Below are 18,390 nucleotides of genomic sequence, written 5' to 3' on the forward strand. Positions count from 1 at the left end.
GCCCCCCAACCCCCTCATCCACTTTTGGGGTCCCCCCTCACCAATGAAGACCCTCCGGACCACGTCCCCCTCATCCGAGTCCTGCAGCTCCACCACGTCTGGCTCGTCCTGCTCCATGAGGGCTCCTGTGGGGACTGCAGCGTCAAGGAGGGCCCTGAGCACCCCAAAACACCCCAGGACCCCTCTGTGCAGCAGAAACCCACAGCCAGCCCCCATTCCAAAGGACTGTTTGCATCCTGGCTCCTGCTGCACCCCCCAAATTTCTCAGGGTGACTCTAAAATCCTCCATGTGACCCCCTCAATTTCCATGTACCCCACCCAAATCCTTCTGTGTTACCCCCCCAAATCCTTCAGGGTGATCCCAAATCCCCTCATGTCCTCCTAAGTTTCAGCCCCCCAAAAATCTCTCTGCCCCCCAGCCCATCTGTTCCCCCAAAATCTCTCTGTGTCACCCCAAATCTCTTCATGTCCCCTCCTCAAATCCCTCAGTGTAACCTCAAACTCCTCCATGTGATCCCAAATCCCTCAGTGCCCCCTCAAATATCCCTGTTCCCCCAATCACCCTATACTCCCCAATTCCCCCCATCTGCTCTTTGAGGGTCTCAGGGGGTCAGCGCCCCTCAAAATCACCCGGGACCCCCCAGATCACCCAGGGTGCCTCCAAATTACTCCCAGTCCCCCCAGGTTTGCTCCCCTCCCTTTAATTTTGGGAAGGGGGCACAAAAGAACAACAAAGCCCCAGGAACCTTCCCCAAAATTCACCCCCCACTCCAAATCGAATACTGGGAGGGACTCTAAGGTTTTTTTGAGTGGTTCCCACTCTCTTGCCCCTCCTTCCAAAATGGCTTATCCACAGTCCCCCCACTTCAAATCCAACATGGAGGTAACCCAAATTTTTTGGGGGAGTCTCACAAATTTTTTGGAGGGGGTCCCCACTCTCATTCCCCCCCCTTCTGCCCCCCAAAACCAGCGCCTGATCACTCCTCCCAGGCCCAAATCCATCTCCCCTCCCACCCCAAATCCAAGACGGAGGTTACCCACAACTGCAGAAGGGGCCTCCCAGATTTTTGTGAGGGGTCCCTACTCTCCTTTTCCCCTCTTTTCCAAACCTAAAAACAGCACCTCCCCCCTCCCCTTCCACTGCCTCCTGCCATCACCTCCCCCTCCCCAAATCCAAGACCGGGGATATCCCCAATCGGAGAGGGATCTCCTAAATTTGTGGGGGCAGGAGTGTTCCCCACTCTCCTTCCATCTTTTCCAACCCTATAAACGGCGTCTCATTTCCATCGCCCCACCACACCCCCTCGCCTCCAATCCATCGTTCCCCTTTATCCCCTGGAATCTCCAGTCGGACGAGGGGGGATCTCCCAGATTTATTTTTTGGGGAGGGGGTCCCCGTTCTCTTCCCTCCCCTTTCCATCCCCGAAACCCGCCGTTCATCCACATCGCCCCCGCCCCAAATCTTTTGCCACCCCTCCGCCATCGCCTCCCCATCCCAAATCCAAGCTCGGGGTATCTTAAATTGGGGGGGGGGGGTGTCCTCCCAGTTTTTTTGTGGGAGGGTTCCCACTCTCCTTTTTCCCTCATTTCCAGCCCCAAAACGGCTCCGCCATTGCCTCCCTCATCCCAAATCCAACATCGGGGTATCTCAAATTGGAGGCGGAGTGGAGGATCTCCCCAGTTTTTTGGAGGGGGCTGTCTCCGCTCTTTCCCCTTACCTTCCCCCCCAAAAACGGCGTTTCCCTGTCCCCGCGCCCCCGGACTCACCTCGGCGGCTCCGCGGCGCGGGAGGGGCCGGGGGCGTTCCGGAGGGCGCCGGGGGAGGCTCCGGGGGTCCCGTCGGGCTCGGGGCTGCGGGGGGCTCGTGGCGGGGGTGTCCCCCGGGCGCGGGGCGGGCGCGGGGCCGGGAACAGGAAGGTCCCGTCATCCCATTCCCCGCCGGATGCGCCGCTGGAAAAAAAGCGGGGGGAAAACGCTGGGAAAAGTGGGGGGGAAACCTTGGAAAAACGGGAATTTGGGCGAGGGGAGCCCCAAGAGGGGGAAAAAGGGCGAGCCCCAGCAGGGACACCCCCGAGCCGCCCGGTTTTGAGTGGGGGGGGATTGTGCGAATTGCCCGAATTGTTGGGTTTTGTTATTTTTGGAAGGGGGGGTATTTTCCAAGCGGGAGATGGATCTGGGGGGGATGGGCAGGGTGGGTTTGGGGGGACTAAGGACAGGGCACCCCCCAGACTTCTCCCTCCCCTCTTCCTGCTTTGTGTAACGGCAGCGACGCGTTTCCTGTCCCCCCGGGAATTAAAAATGGTTGGAATTACGCAACCAGGGCGGAGGGCTCGGCAGCGGCATCCAGGGATTCCGGGAACAGCGGGATCGGGGCTTCGGGGTGTCCCTTGCGCACCCCAAATCCCTGAATGACATCCCCCTCCAGAGGGTTTTATTCGGGCGTTTCCTGCCCCAGCCCCTGGGAATAAAAAACGGTTGGAATTACACAATGATGGATCACAGGATCCCGATAGAGAGATTGGGGGGTAGTGGGTTCGGGGTTTTGGGGTGTCCCCTGTGCCCCCCAGATTCTCCCTCAAGAGTGCCTGGGAATGCATTTCTGTCTGTCCGTCGTCCCCCACACCCCATACCTAGAATTAAAAATTGTTGGAATTGCCCAGCGAGGCCAGAGGGTTCAACAGTGGCATGGAGGAATTTTGGGATCGGGTGCTGGTAGGATTGCAGTTCTGGGGTGCCTCCTGCACCCTCCAGATCCTGAGGCCCTCCCCCAATGTTCTGGGCGTGCTTTTCCTGCCCCCCATATCCCCAGTTAAAAATTGTTGGAATTACACAACACAGCCAAATATTTAGCAGGATTTAGTGCTTCTGGGAGCATGGAATAGTAGGATCGGGGCTTTGGGGTGCTCCCCCTGCACCACCTCAAAACTCTGGTCCCACCAATGTCTCCATCTTGGTATCCTTATCCCCATCCCCATCTGCCCCTACAGGTCCAGATGTCGCTGTCCCCATCCTGATGTCCCAATCCTGGTTTCCCAGTCCCCATCCAGGTGGCCCTTTTCTCCCTCACATTTCTCATTTTTTTCATCGCTCCCCTTTCTTTCTCTTTTTCTCTCCTTTTCCCCCACCATTTCCCTCCATCACCTTTCCGCCCTTTTCTCCCTCACATTTCCCACCCTTTTTTCTCTCACCTTTCCTGCTGTTTTTTCCCCCTCACATTTCCCACCCTTTTTTTTCGTCTCACCTTTCCTGCTGCTTTTTCCCCTCAATTTCCCCCCCTTTCTCTTTTACTGCCCTTCCTCCGCCTCAACTTTCCCGCCCTTTCATCCTTCACATTTCCCGCCGTTTTTCCCCTCACGCTTCCCAGCCCTTTTCCCCTCACACTTCTGACCCTTTCCCCCTCACATTTCCATCCCTTTTTTCTCTCACCCTTTTTTCCCCCCACCCTTTCATCTTTTCCCTTCACCTTTCCCCCTCCTTCTCTCGCAGGCTCTCAGGTGTGGAGGCCTCAGAGGCGGCTCCTCACCCCGGCCCCGCCATGGACTGGTTCCACTGCAGCCGCTGCTTCCGCCAGGATGGCACCCAGTTCGCCATCACCAACTGCAGCCACATCCTGTGCGAGGGCTGTGGGAGCACAGGTAAAGTTGAGGAAAACCCCCAATTTAAACCCTTAAAATGCTGAGAAAGGGGGAGTTTCCTTCAATTTAGCCCCTAAAATGAGAGGGAAAGGAGGGGTCACCTCAACTCAAGCAAATAAATAATTGAGGGCTCAGCCCTCAATATAAACCCCTAAAATATCGGGGAAAGAGTGTTTCTCCTCAATTTTTGTCTTTCAAATGATGGAAAAAGGATGATCTTCCCTCAATGTACACCCTTAGCATTGTGGAAATGGAGGATCCTGCCTAAATTTAAAACCCTAAAATGAGGGGCAATGGTCCATTTCCCTCAAGGAACAACATTTTGGAGACTTTTAGACATCTTTTTCCCTCATTTTCTCACTTTTTTCTCCCCCTCCTACAGGTCCCTGCCCAGTCTGTGGCACTGCCTGCCGCTACCTGCCCGTGTCCGAACAGGCTGGTGTCTGCCATGTTGTGCCCCAGATTCCCTTCCCACCCTTTTCCCGTCCTGTTTCCCAACCTTCTTCCCATCCTTTTGACTCCCCCATGCCCAACAGATGCGCCCACAGGACAAGGTTTTCTTCAAGAACCCGGTGGCCACCGCCCTCAAGCACCTTGCCCACATCACGCAGGTGAGGAGGACACAGGTGGTGAGCTTCCACCACTGTCCCCAGCCCCACACGCTCAGGGGGTACAACGGGGTGACCCATGTCCCCCAGGTGTGGCGGTTCCAGACAGCACAGGCACAGATTCTGCTGGACTTGCACCAGGACAAAGCTCGGCGGGCGCAGGCAGAGATGGAGAAGGCCAGAGAGGAGCTGAGGGAGAGGACGAGGTGAGGGGGATGCCATGGTAAGAGGTTCACACCTCCATATTGGGCTCCTCTGAGCATATGGGTGATGCAGCACTCCTTGGTCAACATCTTGATGAGAGTCCTCATCCTTCTGGCCATTTTTTTGGGAGGGTTTACCCCCCCTTGGCTGCCACACTGGTGACAGCATGTTCTGCCATCTTGGTGAGCTTCCACCCCTTTGCTCTGCCCCCCTCAGCTTCCCTATGGAGGGACCCCCACCCCAAATGAGGGGAATTCCCATCCTCCATTAAATCCTCCCCCTTCCCAGGGAGCTGGAGTCACTTCGCCGGGAGAATGAGGAGCTGCGCCGCATGCAGGTGGCCCCCAAAATCCCTCTGCCCCTTCCCTGGCCTCCAAACTGTCCCCAAAGCCCCCCTGCCCCTTCCCTCACCCCCAAAACTGTCCCCCTAAACTTCCCCCCCACACACAAAACTGCTCTCCAAATCTCACAGCTCTCCCCAGCCTGGCTCTGGAGCAGCCGCAGCAGCACCCCCCGTCCCTCCCCCACACAGTCAGGTAAGTGCCCCCCAAATTTTTAAGGGGGTCTTCCACACCCTAAAACACCTCCCCATCCTCTCCTTGCTCATAGGGGTCCTCCCAAATTTTCCATCTTCTTTCCAGTGACCCCCCAGCCCCGCCGGCAGCTCAGCAGTCAAGTGGTCAGGTAAGGGGGGGAGGGCATCCTAAATTGGGATGGGGGTCCCTCAGTTGCACAGGGGGGTCCCCCAAACCTCCCACCTCTCTTTTGCAGCCGCTTGGCCCCACTGGAGCCCCCTCAGTCCCGCAGCACCCTAGGATGGCAGGTGACATCTCACCCCAGATGGGGGCCACCACAAATCAGGGGGGTTCCCATAATGGTTTGCTCTCCCCCACAGGTTGGCATAGCCTACAGAAATTCAGGGACCCCTCTGGCCTCAGGCATGGGTGAGCGACCCCAAATCCTACAGGATTTACCCCAAAATAATGCCCCAAGCCCCGCCCTTCAGCTCCAAGCCCCACTCCCTTTCCTTATCTCTGAGGAGGAACCCTAAAAGCTCATATAGGGCCTCAAACCCCCATGGTGTGATCCCAAACCCCTGATATCTCCTGATATCTTCCCTTAGGGACCCCAAACCCCCACGGAAGGAGCCCAGAGCTCCCCAAACCCCCTGCAGGACCCCAAGCCCTCACAGAGAAGCCCCTCAGTGCTGACCCCGGTCTACGGGATGACCTCAAAAACCTCTAACACCCCTTTTCCCTCCTAGTAACCCCCCTGGCTGGGACAAGCGAGGGACAGGTACTGGGGACACTGGGAGGAACTGGCAGGGGACTGGGATAAACCAGGAGACACGGAGAGCGGAATCTGGGGGGACTGGGATAAGCAGGGAGAGACTGGGAGGGGATATAGGGAGGCCAAGGCGGGACTTGGGGGCACTGGGAGGGGGTTACTGGGAGGGACTGGAAGGGGCAGGTGGTTAATGGGAGAGAATCTGGGCTCCTGGGAGCACTGGGAGGGGGTGTTTGGGTTACTGGGAAGGGGTTGGGTAATACTGGGAGCACTGGGAGGACCCCAGCTCCATCCCCGCCTCGGTGCCCCTCCCTTGTCCCATCCCTTTTCCTCCTAAATCAAGATAAAACCTCCAAATGCAGTAGCTATTCCCGAAATTCAGAGGCCACCCCTCCCCTCCAAACCGCCCCAGAATTCAGTAGCCACTCCCCAAAATGCGGTAGCCAGGACTATTCTCCTTTACATAGGGCTCTGCTCTGCGGCTGGCGAGGGGCGGGCGCTCCCAGTGGGATCTCAACCCACGGCCATAAAGGACAAACAAGGACCTCTGACGGGATCCGAGGCTCCTGGACAGGAGTTCCGGACCTTCCTTGGAGTTGGCTGGAGGCAGAAGAAGCTAAAAAGGAATTAAAAGAATGCCAATTTTGGGGCCATTTGTGTGGCCTCCACAGCGCCGCCCCGCCCCCGTTCGTTTCGCGGTTGCGGTGCTGAGTCCCTATTGGTTGGTGGCTCGGTGTGGGCGTGGCCGAGGGGAAGCGGGATGCGGGGGGAAATCGGGGGGCGTCTGTGGAGGAGAGGGAGGGCCTTCGTGAGCTCAGGAAAGCGCGGATTGGTGGAAATCCCGTAGGGGGCGCGGCTTAAGGGCGGCCGGTGCTGCGGATTGGCGGAAATAAACAGAGGGGGCGGGACCAGCGGGGGCGCCGGAGCCGGATTTGTGGCGAGGAGGGCGGGCGGGGCATCTGGCGTGACGTCACTTCCGGTTAGCGGCGTTTCCGCGTTCTGCCGGGGCCGCCGCTGATCCCGGAGCGCTCCGGGAGCGGCTCGGGCCCCCCGGAACCGCCCCGGATTCCTCCGGAGCAGCCGCGGCCCCACCTCCGGACTCTCCTGCGGCTCGGCTCGGTCCGGCCCGGGCCGCTCCCTCCCCGCCGCGGCGCTCGGCGGGGCCGGCCGGGGATGCCGCGGCGCGGCCCGCGCCATGTGGTACATCATGCAGAGCATTCAGAGCAAGTACTCGCTGTCCGAGCGCCTCATCCGCACCATCGCCGCCATCCGCTCCTTCCCTCGGGACAACGTGGAGGATCTCATCGGCCGGGTGAGGCCCCGTGGCCGGGACATCCCAGCCCCTTCCTCGGCCGGGCCGGCCTGCTGGAGTCCCCCTGATAATAAAAGGGTTTTAAAGTCATGGGGATTTACGGTTAAAAGGAAAATTAAGTTTAGTAGGCCCTGTAAAAAATAATACCCTGGGTACCTGTAGGCCTTGTACTTTGCTAGAACTGCACCTGTGTAGCTAGTAGATGATAAATGACAAAATTGTTAGATGTGATGATTGTTTAGTAATTAAATATAATTACTGTTTAATCGTAAGAATAATAATGAGAAACTGGTCAGGGGCCTAAGAAAGATCACGAGAAACTCATGCTTGAATAAAGTCAATGTATACAATAGAACAATATAAGTTTAATAATTAATATGTAAGTTATATAACCATAGAATATAAAATACGTTCAGCTCGAAAGCCATGTTGGAGTCAGATTTGGGTCTGTACCCCTGTTTCCCAGAGCTCTCAATAAAAGCACCTGCATATAATCATATCCCGTGATGATGTGTGCTCCTGAGCGCTGGCACCCCCAGGACTCCGGGTCCCTCTGACGGGCGCTGCTGAGCTGTCCCCACCTGTCCCGCTCCCTGCGGAGCCTCCGTGGGGAGTCTGGAGAGGTTTTCAGCTCCCAAGAGGGGAAGATCAGGGCATCTCTGGTTGGTTTAGAGACTCTAGGCTTTTCCTTCCACCCTCCGGACCCTCGGGGCCGGGGGGGTCTCCGGGGGTCTCCGGGCACCGTTTGGTGCCGGTGAATTGGTGAAAGGAGCCAGGATTAAGACTGGGAGCATTCTTACAACATTCTTACACTGGTTTTCTCTTAATTAAGCCTTTCTTGAAGGGATGGGAAGGGCAGGGAAAGGGTGGGGATTTATGTGATTTATCCCTTTCTGAAGGGATGGAAAGGGGGGAGTTCCTGACGGGGGGTTCCTCTGCTCCCCAGGGCGCCGATGTGAACTGCCTGCACGGCACCCTCAAACCCCTGCACTGTGCCTGCATGGTGGCTGATGCCGACTGCGTGGAGCTGCTGCTGCAAAAAGGAGCTGAGGTAAAGCTTTGGAAAAACTGAAAACAAGTGGAAAATGCCAAAATAAGAGGCAGGGAAGACGGGAGGAGCTGATAAACAGCTGGGGTTAGAGCTGATGTGTTTAAGTTGGATTTTGGGAAAAAGTTCCTCCCCCAGAGTGTCATGGGGCAGAAGCTCCAGGGGCTGGGGTTTGGACAATGCTCCCAGCATAGTGGGGGGATTTTTTTTAGTGTCCTCTGCAGGGCCAGGGCTTGGATTTGGTGATCTTTGTAGCCCAGGATATTCCATGGGCTTGTATCCCCTCACAAAGTGGCACCAGGGGTAGGTTCCTTGTCCTTGGATTCTTGGGCTGAGATTTTGGGAGCGGAGGAAGAATTGAAACCTAAATTTTTGTGCTGAGCTGTTGGGGAGGGTGAGGAAGGAGGATTAAAACCTATATGTTTGCACTGAGGTTTTGGGAAGGGGAGGAGGTAGGATTGAAACCTAAATTTTTGCGCTGAGATTTCAGGAGGCTGGGAAGGAAGAATTAAACCCTAAATTTGCTGGATTTTTTACCCCACTTTCCCCTGGCTACTGGGCTAAAACCCTTCCTGATTTTTCCCTGCATTTGGAATTTGGGACCTTTGACTCTTCCCTTGCTGCAGGATCCAGCCGACCCCCAAACCGTTTTTTTCTCCCCCAGGTGAATGCCCTGGATGGCTACAACCGTACAGCCCTTCACTACGCAGCAGAAAAAGATGAAACCTGCGTGGAGATTTTATTGGAGTACGGAGCCAACCCCAACGCCCTGGACGGCAACAAGGACACGCCGCTGCACTGGGCGGCCTTCAAGAACAACGCCGAGTGCGTGCGGGCCCTGCTGGCCAACGGCGCCCTGGTCAACGCCTTGGACTACAACAACGACACCCCCCTGAGCTGGGCGGCCATGAAGGGCAACCTGGAGAGCGTCAGCGTCCTGCTGGACTTCGGCGCCGAGGTGCGCGTGGTCAACCTGAAGGGCCAGAGCCCCATCTCGCGCCTGGTGGCGCTGCTGGTGCGGGGCCTGGGCACGGAGCGGGAGGATTCCTGCCTGGATTTGCTGCACAGAGCCACGGGACACTTTGAGCTGCGCAAGAACGGGAGCCTGCCCTGGGAGGTGGCCCGGGACCCGCAGCTGTGCCAGCGGCTGACGCTGCTGTGCTCGGCGCCGGGCACGCTGCAGGCGCTGTCGCGCTACGCCGTGCGCCGCTCGCTCGGCCTGCGCTTCCTGCCCCAGGCCGTGCAGCAGCTGCCGCTGCCCGCCTGCCTCAAGGAGTACCTGCTGCTGCTCACCTGAGGGAGGGACACCTGCCCTTCCCCTGGATCGCCCGCCGCTCACTTTGTGACCTCCCAGGTTCCTCTCCGTGGTTTTTGTTCCCCTCGGCCACCCCGGACCCTGCTGGCACCTCACACTGCCTCCCTTTCATCCCCCTGTCCCCTCCATTCCTCCCCGTCCTCTCATGCTCCCTCCGTTTCCTCCTCTCTGTTCTCTCTGCTTCTCTCCCTGTCCCCCCCTCTTTTACTCTCCTGCCATGAACAATATCCCTCTGATGGCAAATTATATCCCAGCTGTTGGATTAATCTGGTTTTCCCCTTTTTTTGTGTTTTTTTGCCTTCCGAAAAGAAGGTATTAAAGGAAAAGTCTCTCAGGAAGGAGCCAAGGCAAGAAATGGTGGGTTGGGGTGCAGAGTAATCCTGTGGGATGTGTTGGCTGAAAATCAAAGATCCACGTGTTTCTCCAGCATGGAGAGTGAAGTTCTCCCTGTTTATCCATAATTTTATGTTGCATCAAGAGTGAAACCTGCTCAAAAATCAAAATTTTGCAGGGCTGGAATTCTTGTGGGTGAAAGAAATCTTCTCCAGAGAGCTCCATGTGGAGCTGAGGGCTTCTCTCCCATCTCTTCAATCTCTTCCTGAGGTTTCCCACCAGGAATTCACCCTTTGGTGTTGGTTTGAGGTTTTTTTTGGGATGCAATGGAAGAGCAGCTCTCCAAGGTGAAACCAAGCAGCTAAAACCTGTTGTTTTTATTTTGTGGGATGAACCTGGGGATGAAAGCTCAAATTCTACCTCTTTTATCCCTCTCTGTTATGCTGCGCAGGGAAATCCTGAGGATCAGGAGGGATTTGGTGTCAGTGGGGTCTAGGTTTGCCTTTCCATGGATTCACAGAGACCTGGAGCACTTTGACAAGCACTGAATTTATTGAAACATCTCCATTTTGTGACTTCTAACCCTAAAAACCTCTACCTCCACCATCCATCCTCAATTTATCATGACATCTCTTGGGGACTGCTTCTCAAAATCCCATAAATTGCCCCAAAAGCCACAGGCTGCTAAGGGAAAAGGGGATTTTTGGGGTTCCTCAGGCTGGCAGTGGCCGCTGTCCCTGTCACAGGGTGGCCTCGGGGACCAGGACCTTGCGGGTCAGGTGCTCCAGGTGCGCCGTCTCTGACGTGTCCAGCTCAATGTTGTACTTGGCCAGGATTTTGAGGATGGGCCGCAGCCTCAGCCACCACTGCTCCTTGGGGATGCGGTGCCTGAGGGGACAGGGACAGGCTGGGGACATCCCTGGGGAGGGATCCCCGGCTTTATCCCACTTTCCCGGGGTGGGGAAGGGAGGGACAGGGAGGGACACGCACTCGAAATCCGTCTGCTGGCGCAGCTCAGCGATGGGCTGGAACACCAGGCTGCGCTTGCGCATCCCCAGCAGGCACGCCGAGTCAGCCGTGTTGGCAAAGATCCGGCCTGGGAGGAACATGGGAATGTTTGGGAACCTCCTGGAGGCGAGTTGGGAATACCTGGGGTCCTCCAGGGACATGGGGGGAAGGGTGGGAATGGTTGGGAATCTTCAGGGATGGGAGAACACCTGGGAGGAGAATTTGGGAATGTTTGGGATCCTCCTAGAGCAGGGGTTGGGAAGCTTTGGGATGCTCCGAAGGTGAAAAACCTGTGGGAGGGTAGGTTGGGAATATTTGGACCTTCCAGAAACATGGGAGAAGAGGATAGGGATGTTTGGGATCATCCAGGAGTGGGGAACACCCCCCAGAATCTGCTGGAGGGCCTTTTGGGAATGGTTTGGGAATGTAGGGTCACTCTGGGGTCCTTTTGGAATCCCCCATCCAGCAGCACCCACCGTGCCGGGAGCATTCCTTGATCTTCCCGGTGATCCAGGCCACGGCCTTGGCGCCCATCTTGGTGCCGAAATTACGGTCAAAGGGGGTGGGGCTGCCTCCCTGCCCCAGGAGAATCCAGGATGAGCCAGTGAAATCCCCCAAATCCTGATCCCATTCCCAGGGAAATCCCCTGAACACTGATCTTGTTCGGGAATTCCCAAACCCTCACCCCATTCCCACCTGCTGCATGTGCCCCAGGACGTTTTTCCGGCAGTCAAAAACCCCTTTGCCCTCCTCAGAGTAGAGGTTGTAGATGAAATCTGTGGTGTAGTTCTCATTGCAGCGCTCATTCCTACAGCAGGGACAGGATCAGGCCCAAATCCCACAGTTCACCCCATCCCAAACAATTCCACTGATCCCAAACAGCAGCACCATGACAAGACTCTGAATCTTCCATTTCTAACCCATCACCACAGTGAGAGCCCAGTTCCCCTGATCCCAAACCCAATCCCCACGGGCGTGACGTGAGGTCCCTCCCAAAGCCAGGGCCCACCTGAGCACAAGCCCCCTCTTCACCGTGGTCTTCATCTTCTCCGTCAGGTGGTCCACGTTGGCCTTTGGGGTTGGGAATGGGGTCAGGAGTGGAGTCAGGAATGGAAACCTCATTCCACACCACCCTGGTGACAGTGGGGACAGGGGACAGGACTGTCCCACCTGCAGGTCACGGCTGCTGAAGGGCTCCTCGAAGATGTAGGCGGCATCAGCGCCGGCTGCCAGCCCAGCCATGGTGGCCAGGTAGCCACAGAAGCCGCCCATGGTCTCGATGATGAACACGCGGCGCTTGGTGCCTGCAGCCGACTGCTTGATGAGGTCACACGTCTGCAGTGGGGACAGGATTTGGGGTCAGGAAAAGAGATTTAGGGCCAGGGGATTTGAGGTTGTGATTTAGGTCAGGGAATTTGGGGTGCCCACTGCAGACTGCTTGATCAGGTCACATGAAATGGGGGATTTGGGGTCAGGAAAAGTGGTTTAAAGTCAGGGGACTTGGGGGATTTCCATCAGGTCTCAGAGTGGGGATAGTGGTGGGAGAAGTGCTTTGGGATCAGAGGAATTTGGGACTTCACTGGGATCTCACTGTGGGTTGGTATCAGGACGGATATGGGATACAGAATTTGGGATCTCACTGTGGTGATGGTGTTTGGGATCAGGACAGATATGGGATACAGAATTTGGGATCTCACTGTGGTGATGGTGTTTGGGATCAGGACAGGTATGGGATACAGAATTTGGGATCTGACTGTGGTGATGGTGTTTGGGATCAGGACAGGTATGGGATACAGAATTTGGGATCTCACTGTGGTGATGGTGTTGGGGATTTGGGGTCTGACAGTGATGATGGTGTTTGAGATAGGGGGGATTTTGGGGAGGTATCTGGGGTCTCACGGTGGTGATGGTGTTGAGGGCGGTGTCGGCGCCGATGCTGAAGTCGGAGCCGGGGACGTTGTTGGAGACAGTGGCGGGCACGATGCACAGGGGGATGCAGAGCTCTTCGAAGCGTGCCCGGCCCTCCACCATCTCCAGGCCACCCGTGAATGCCTGAGGGACAATGGGGACATCAGGAGACAATGCAGAGAGGAGAGGAACAGTGGGAACACTGACCAGACCTGGCCCTCCACCAGCTCCAGGCTGCCTGTGAAATGCCTGGGGGATAGCAAGGGGACACTGACCCCACCCTGACCATGCCCCAGCCATGCTCTGACCACACCCCGCTGCCCTCACCTGCCCACACCCCACTGACCTCAAAGCCACCGATGATGACAAGACCATGAATCCCAAATTTGCTGATGTTGGCGCTGATCTCCTCAAAATATTTCTTGGGCAGAGTCCTGGGAAGGGGAAACTCCTCTGGATGAGCCTGACCAGAGGGGGACCCCAGAGAGACCCCAAATGACCCCACACAGAGCAGGGAGTCACCTCTTGGTGCCCAGTTTGGATCCTCCCAGTCCTGTCCAGCTGCCCACAGTATTCCAGCCGATCTCCTCCACCTGGGGGGTGAAACAGATTTAGTGGGGTGGGAGAAGGACCTGGGGTCACACTGGCTGGCTCCCCTTGGCCCTATCAGAGTGACACTGGGGCCACACTGTCCCCTCAGCCCTCTCTGGAGGTCACACAATGTCCCCTGGCTTGGGGACAGCAGCAGATCAGACTCACAGCAGGGCTGGGGTTTGGACAGGGGTTAAACACCCCCATCCTGAGGAATTCCTGAGGAATCTCCATCCCTGCAGTGCCACAGCTGCCCCTGCCCAGGCCCTTTTCTTGCACCCTTGTCCCACAGGGATCTCCCCATCCCAAAATCCAACCCCTCAAATCCATCTTGCACTTCCCCAACTCTATTCCCAGACTCTTTTTGCACTGGGATCTCCCCATTCCAAAACCCAACCCTTCAAACCCATCTCCAGTCCCTCAAAACCATGCTGCGCTTCCCACCCCCTTTTCTCACCCTTTTCCCTATAGGAATTTCACAATCTCAAAATGCAGCCCTTCAAATCCATCGTGCCCTGGCCACCCCTTTATCCCATAGGGATCTCCCCATCCCAGCTCCTTTCCCCCATAGGACCCTCGCCATCCCAAATGCCGGACCCTCAAATCCATCCCAAACACCATTCCCTGTAGGAATCTCACCATCCCAAACCCCTTCTCCTCTGGAATCTCCACATTCCAGACCCTTCCCTCACCCTTTCCCCACCCCGTTCCCCTCTGGACTCTCACCATCCCAAAGGCCAGCCCCTCGAAGCCGTCGTGCACCGCGAGCATCCGGTGGCCATGGATGAGGCCGATCCTCACGGTCGCCCGCACGGCCGCGTTCATCCCCGCGGCCGGAGCGCCCACGTTCATCACGGCCACCGTGTACCCGCTCTGGGGTCAGGGACATGGGGATTGGGGTGTCCCGGGTGGGATTGGGGTTGGATTGGGATGGGATAGGGGTGGTATCCATGCCTGGGGTGTCCCAGGTGGGATTTGGGTTGGATTGGGATAGGGGTGGTATCCGTGCCTGGGGTGTCCCGGGATGGAATTGGGGTGTCCCGGGTCAGGCCCCTCCCCGTGCCCTCCCCAGTGCCCCCTACCTTGGTGGCAGGCGGGCGGATGTGAGCCAGCAGCTTGTAGACATTCCAGTTGTTCTGAAAGCTCCTAAAAATTGGGGAAGTTGAGGTTTTTGAGACATTTTGAGGACATTGAGGTTGCAGGGACAGGGACATGGAGATGCCACCCACCGGCCCCGCAGCTTCACCGCGTCCTCAAAGCGTCCCTCGTTCATGGCTGTGGTGACGTCCTTGGTCTGGGGGCACAGAGGGGGATTGGGGTGGGATATGTCCCTGGGGTGGGATTGAGGTGTCCTGCGGTGGGACTGAGGTGGGGATTGGGGTTTTATGGGTGGGATGAATGTGTCCTGGGATGGGATCAGGGTATGGTTAGAGTGTTTTGGATGGGATTAGGGTGGAATGGGGTGTCCGGGGAGGTTTTGGGGTGTCCTTGGGTGGGATCCATCCCTGGGGCAGGCTTGGGGACATTCCCTGGAGGGTTTGGGGACATCTCAGGTGTGGGAACCATCCCTGGACTGGGTCTGGGGCCACTCCCAGTGTCCCCCCATCCCCACTCACCACCTGGACACACTCCATGAGGGGCAGGCGCACGGCCTGGTTGCCGGACAGACTGACCACGCAGGCCGGTGTGTCCGGTGTCCCCTCCAGCAGCGCCATCACGGCCTCCACACCCATCCTGCTGGCCTGAGGGGACACGGGGGTGTCACCTCCCAAGGGGGCTGTCAGTCACCTCCAGGTCCCCTCGTTTGGGACTGGGGTGAGGAAGGAGGTACCCACCAGGATGCGGTCGAAGGCTGAGGGGGTCCCCCCACGCTGGACATGGCCCAGGATGGTCACCCTGGTGTCGTACCCCAGACGTTTCACCACCAGCTGCAGGGACACAGGAGAGTTTCAGGAATGGCCCCAAAAAGGGAGGGGGAAAAGGGGGATGTCCCCCATGTCCCCCTGTCCCCACTCACAGATTTGATGTCATCTGAGGTGATGGCCTTGCCGTGCTTGTCAATGGCACCCTCAGCCACGATGATGATGTTGAGCCTGGAGCCGCCATCACGGGTCTGGGGGGATCATGGGGTGGCAACAGAGGTGGGGGGAGATCATCCATCCATCCATCCATCCATCCATCCATCCATCCATCCATCCATCCATCCCTGTGTCCATCCCTCCCTGTCTGTGTCCACCCCTGTGTCCATCCCTCTCTCCCACCTCAGCCAGCCTCCTGCAGAGGTGCTCCTCCCAGTCATCCTCAGGAGGTGACTCAGGGATGAAAACCCAATCGGCGCCACAGGCCAGGGCTGTGATCAGTGCCAGGTACCTGAAATGGGGCCAAAAACTGCTTTTGAGCCACTTCCCCCAATTTTTGGGGTGACAAGAACCCCTCCCAGGTACCACCCGGACGTACCCGCAGTGCCGCCCCATCACCTCCAGCACAAAAGTCCTCTGGTGGCTGCGGGGACAAGAAAGCGTCACCGAACCGAAGCGGGACCACCGGGGGGGTTGGGAACAACAGGGGCGTCCTTGTCACCTCTGCGCCGTGGTGGTGATGGCGTCCACGATCTCTATGATGCGGTGCAGCGCCGAGTCGGTGCCGATGGTCATGTCGGTGCCACAGAAGTCGTTGTCGATGGAGCCCACCATGCCCACGATGTTCAGGTGGCTCGAGCGCTGCGCCTCCTCTGCCGTGATGCCACCTGGGGAGGGGGTGGGCAGGAGGGAGACGTCATCCTCAGGTGGGCGCTCGGCGGGTAGAGGTGTCGAAGGGATTGTTTGGGGGGAAAACACTCAGCTTTGGGTGACAAAACCCCATGTTTTTGTGTAGGACACCTTGATTTTGGAACCAAAACTCTTTTGGAATTATAAACCTTCCCACACCTTCCTTTCCTGATGTGGGACCCCCCCAAAATGTCCCCTTAGGGGGAAGCAGTGCCACAAATATCTGTTTTGGGGGAAAACCCCAAATTTTTGAGTGCCACACCCTCTTTTCCCTCAGTGTCCCCCCTTAAAACATCTTCAACAGTGCCCCAAACCTCCATAATTGGGGAAAAAAACCCCAATTTTCGAGTTTCACATCCTGATTAGAAACCAAACCTTTCCACACCCCCTGTTCTGTCTTCCTTCTCCAAAATGTCCCCTTGGGGAGCAAAGGTGTCCTAAAACTTCCATAATTAGGGAAGAACCCCACATGTTTGTGTGCGAAAACCCAAATTTTTGTGTGCTTATGAATCCAAACCTTTCTCTTTTGACCCCAACCCTTTCCCTCTGCCCCTCTCCCTCACCCCAGGGTGGTTTCGGGCTCCCGTACCGGTTTTGAGCAGCTCTGCCAGGAGCCCACCCCACTCGGCGCGGAAGGTGTCGGCGCCGGTGAGGCTGCCGTCGCCGCCGATCACGCACAGGTTGGTGATGCCGCGCTTGACCAAGTTCCGCGCGGCGCGGAGCCGCCCCTCGCGCGCGCGGAAATCCTGGCAGCGCGCGCTGCCGATCACCGTGCCGCCCTGGGGACAGCGTGGGTGGCCATGGGGCTGGCTGTCCGTCCCTGTGTCCATCCACCCATCCCATCCCCGTGTCCGTCCGTGTCCACCCTTCCCTTCCTCCCCCATCTCACCTCTGGTTTTGGGTCTTTTTCTGCCGAGCCCAGGCTGAGACTGGAACCAGTGAGGGACAAACTGGGACCAGTGAGGACCACACCCAGTGCCCCCCCAGCCCAGGAGGGGATCCCCCATTGTCCCCCTGTCTGTGTCCCCCTGTCCCTGTCCGTGTCCCTCACCAGCTGCAGCATCATGGACACGCTCTCCCACGTGGCCTCCCTGATGTGGTCACCACCGTCCACCAGCCCCTGGTAGCCCTGGGTGGGGGACAGAGTGGACAGTGGTTAAATGACACCTTTTCCCAAATTTTGGAGTGGGGCTGTGGAATTTTGGGATCGGGGCTGACACTGACCTCACACACGAAGAACACCCTGGCCCCGGTGTAGATCCCCACGCGCACCACGGCGCGCACGGCCGCGTTCATCCCTGCGGGACACCACGGTCATTCTGTCACCCCCGGAGACGTCCCCAGAGCCGAGCCCCTGTCACGTCGCTGCCACTGTCACCCACCAGCGGACACCCCCAATCCGTCCCCCCCGTGCCCCCCTGTCTGCCCCCTCGCAGCTGCCACCGCCTGGGTTATTTTTGCCCCGGTGACCTTTGGTGGCAGCGCCTGACATGGGTGACAAACACGGGGGGGGGGAGGGGACACTCCGGGGGGGGCCCCATGGCCTAGCACCCCCCTATGTCTGCCTGCTCCCCCCAATCCTGGAGACCCCCCCCGGAAAAATCCCAAATCTGGGGATGAATTCTTTGAATTTTGGGCAGGCCTGATTATTTTGGCCAGATGCCAAAGAGTCACCAGTGTCTGCTTGGGGTCCCCTGCCCGAATTTTGTCACCGTTGTTCCCCTCCGCCATTGCAAAAACTCCCCCCACCCCAAAATCCAAGGTCATTCCCAGAACCTCAATCCAGGAAAACCCCGACGGCTGTGGGATCAAAATCCTGTGGGATCAAAATTTTCACCTCCACAGGAGCGGTTTCAGGGACTTGGGGGGGGCTTTTTATGGATTTGGGGGGAATTGCAGGAGAGATTTGGGGCAGAGGTTTTTATGGATCCCAGGGATTTCGGGGTCTCGGGATTTGGGGAGTTTTGGCGCAGGGGAAATTCAGGGCGATTTCTAGGGATTTCGGGCAGGGTTTTGGATCCCGGGGGCTTTGGGGCCCTCTTACCCTGCGCGTCCCCCCCGGAGGTGAGGACGGCGATGGCTTTGCCGACCCCCAGGGTCTCGGCGTGCTGGGGTCCCGCGGGGCTCGGGGGCATTTTCCTGCCTGGAAAAAATCTGGAAATTCGGGCAAATCCCAAGGCGGGAAGGGCGGCTCTGTCCCTCCGGGTGGCGCTGCCAGCGCAGAGTGGCACGGCTCGGGGAGGGACACGGGGACGGCGACACGGGGACAGCCCCGCTGCCACCGCCGGGACACTCCCGCCCGGGGGGGCGCCGGGGGACTCCTTACTGGGACTCCTCGTTACTGGTCCCAGTCTCTATTCCCTGCTGGGGCCA

The 18,390-nt window shown here is 57.7% G+C and overlaps 3 protein-coding genes across 4 annotated transcripts; 2 read left to right on the top strand and 1 right to left on the bottom strand.

The window, feature by feature from the left end:
- The first annotated feature begins 1,902 nt into the window (after window positions 1-1,902).
- Window positions 1,903-6,409, top strand: RNF212B (ring finger protein 212B). The gene is made up of 13 exons (XM_031507239.2): window positions 1,903-1,917; window positions 2,988-3,047; window positions 3,487-3,635; window positions 4,018-4,070; window positions 4,172-4,246; window positions 4,334-4,449; window positions 4,736-4,784; window positions 4,920-4,983; window positions 5,089-5,131; window positions 5,219-5,270; window positions 5,343-5,391; window positions 5,712-5,743; window positions 6,202-6,409. The coding sequence occupies exons 3-13, from the start codon at window positions 3,536-3,538 to the stop codon at window positions 6,262-6,264; spliced, it is 696 nt and encodes a 231-aa protein (XP_031363099.1). The 5' UTR covers window positions 1,903-1,917; window positions 2,988-3,047; window positions 3,487-3,535; the 3' UTR covers window positions 6,265-6,409.
- A 315-nt stretch (window positions 6,410-6,724) lies between these two features.
- On the top strand, window positions 6,725-9,838 carry ASB8 (ankyrin repeat and SOCS box containing 8). 2 transcript variants are annotated; one of them, XM_077788662.1, is made up of 3 exons: window positions 6,725-7,046; window positions 7,946-8,097; window positions 8,759-9,838. In XM_077788662.1, exons 1-3 carry the CDS (start codon window positions 6,908-6,910, stop codon window positions 9,389-9,391), a joined length of 924 nt encoding a protein of 307 aa, XP_077644788.1. In that variant the 5' UTR covers window positions 6,725-6,907; the 3' UTR covers window positions 9,392-9,838. The 2 variants fall into 2 exon arrangements, with proteins under 2 accessions (XP_077644788.1, XP_021404219.1); XM_021548544.3 differs by having other exon boundaries at window positions 6,732-7,046; window positions 7,993-8,097.
- A 433-nt stretch (window positions 9,839-10,271) lies between these two features.
- PFKM (phosphofructokinase, muscle) lies at window positions 10,272-18,292 on the bottom strand. Its single transcript, XM_021548546.3, has 22 exons — window positions 18,062-18,292; window positions 17,242-17,315; window positions 17,069-17,146; window positions 16,607-16,796; window positions 15,830-15,995; window positions 15,707-15,751; window positions 15,511-15,619; window positions 15,267-15,362; window positions 15,085-15,177; window positions 14,866-14,991; window positions 14,479-14,543; window positions 14,332-14,395; window positions 13,976-14,122; window positions 13,181-13,251; window positions 13,005-13,092; window positions 12,650-12,802; window positions 11,921-12,085; window positions 11,760-11,821; window positions 11,447-11,558; window positions 11,227-11,326; window positions 10,733-10,838; window positions 10,272-10,630 (listed from the first exon to the last, which is right to left on the bottom strand). Exons 1-22 carry the CDS (start codon window positions 18,150-18,152, stop codon window positions 10,483-10,485), a joined length of 2,349 nt encoding a protein of 782 aa, XP_021404221.1. The 5' UTR covers window positions 18,153-18,292; the 3' UTR covers window positions 10,272-10,482.
- Between the last annotated feature and the right edge of the window lie 98 nt (window positions 18,293-18,390).

This window comes from Lonchura striata, chromosome 27, assembly GCF_046129695.1.
Source record: "Lonchura striata isolate bLonStr1 chromosome 27, bLonStr1.mat, whole genome shotgun sequence".
Taxonomy (NCBI): domain Eukaryota; kingdom Metazoa; phylum Chordata; class Aves; order Passeriformes; family Estrildidae; genus Lonchura; species Lonchura striata.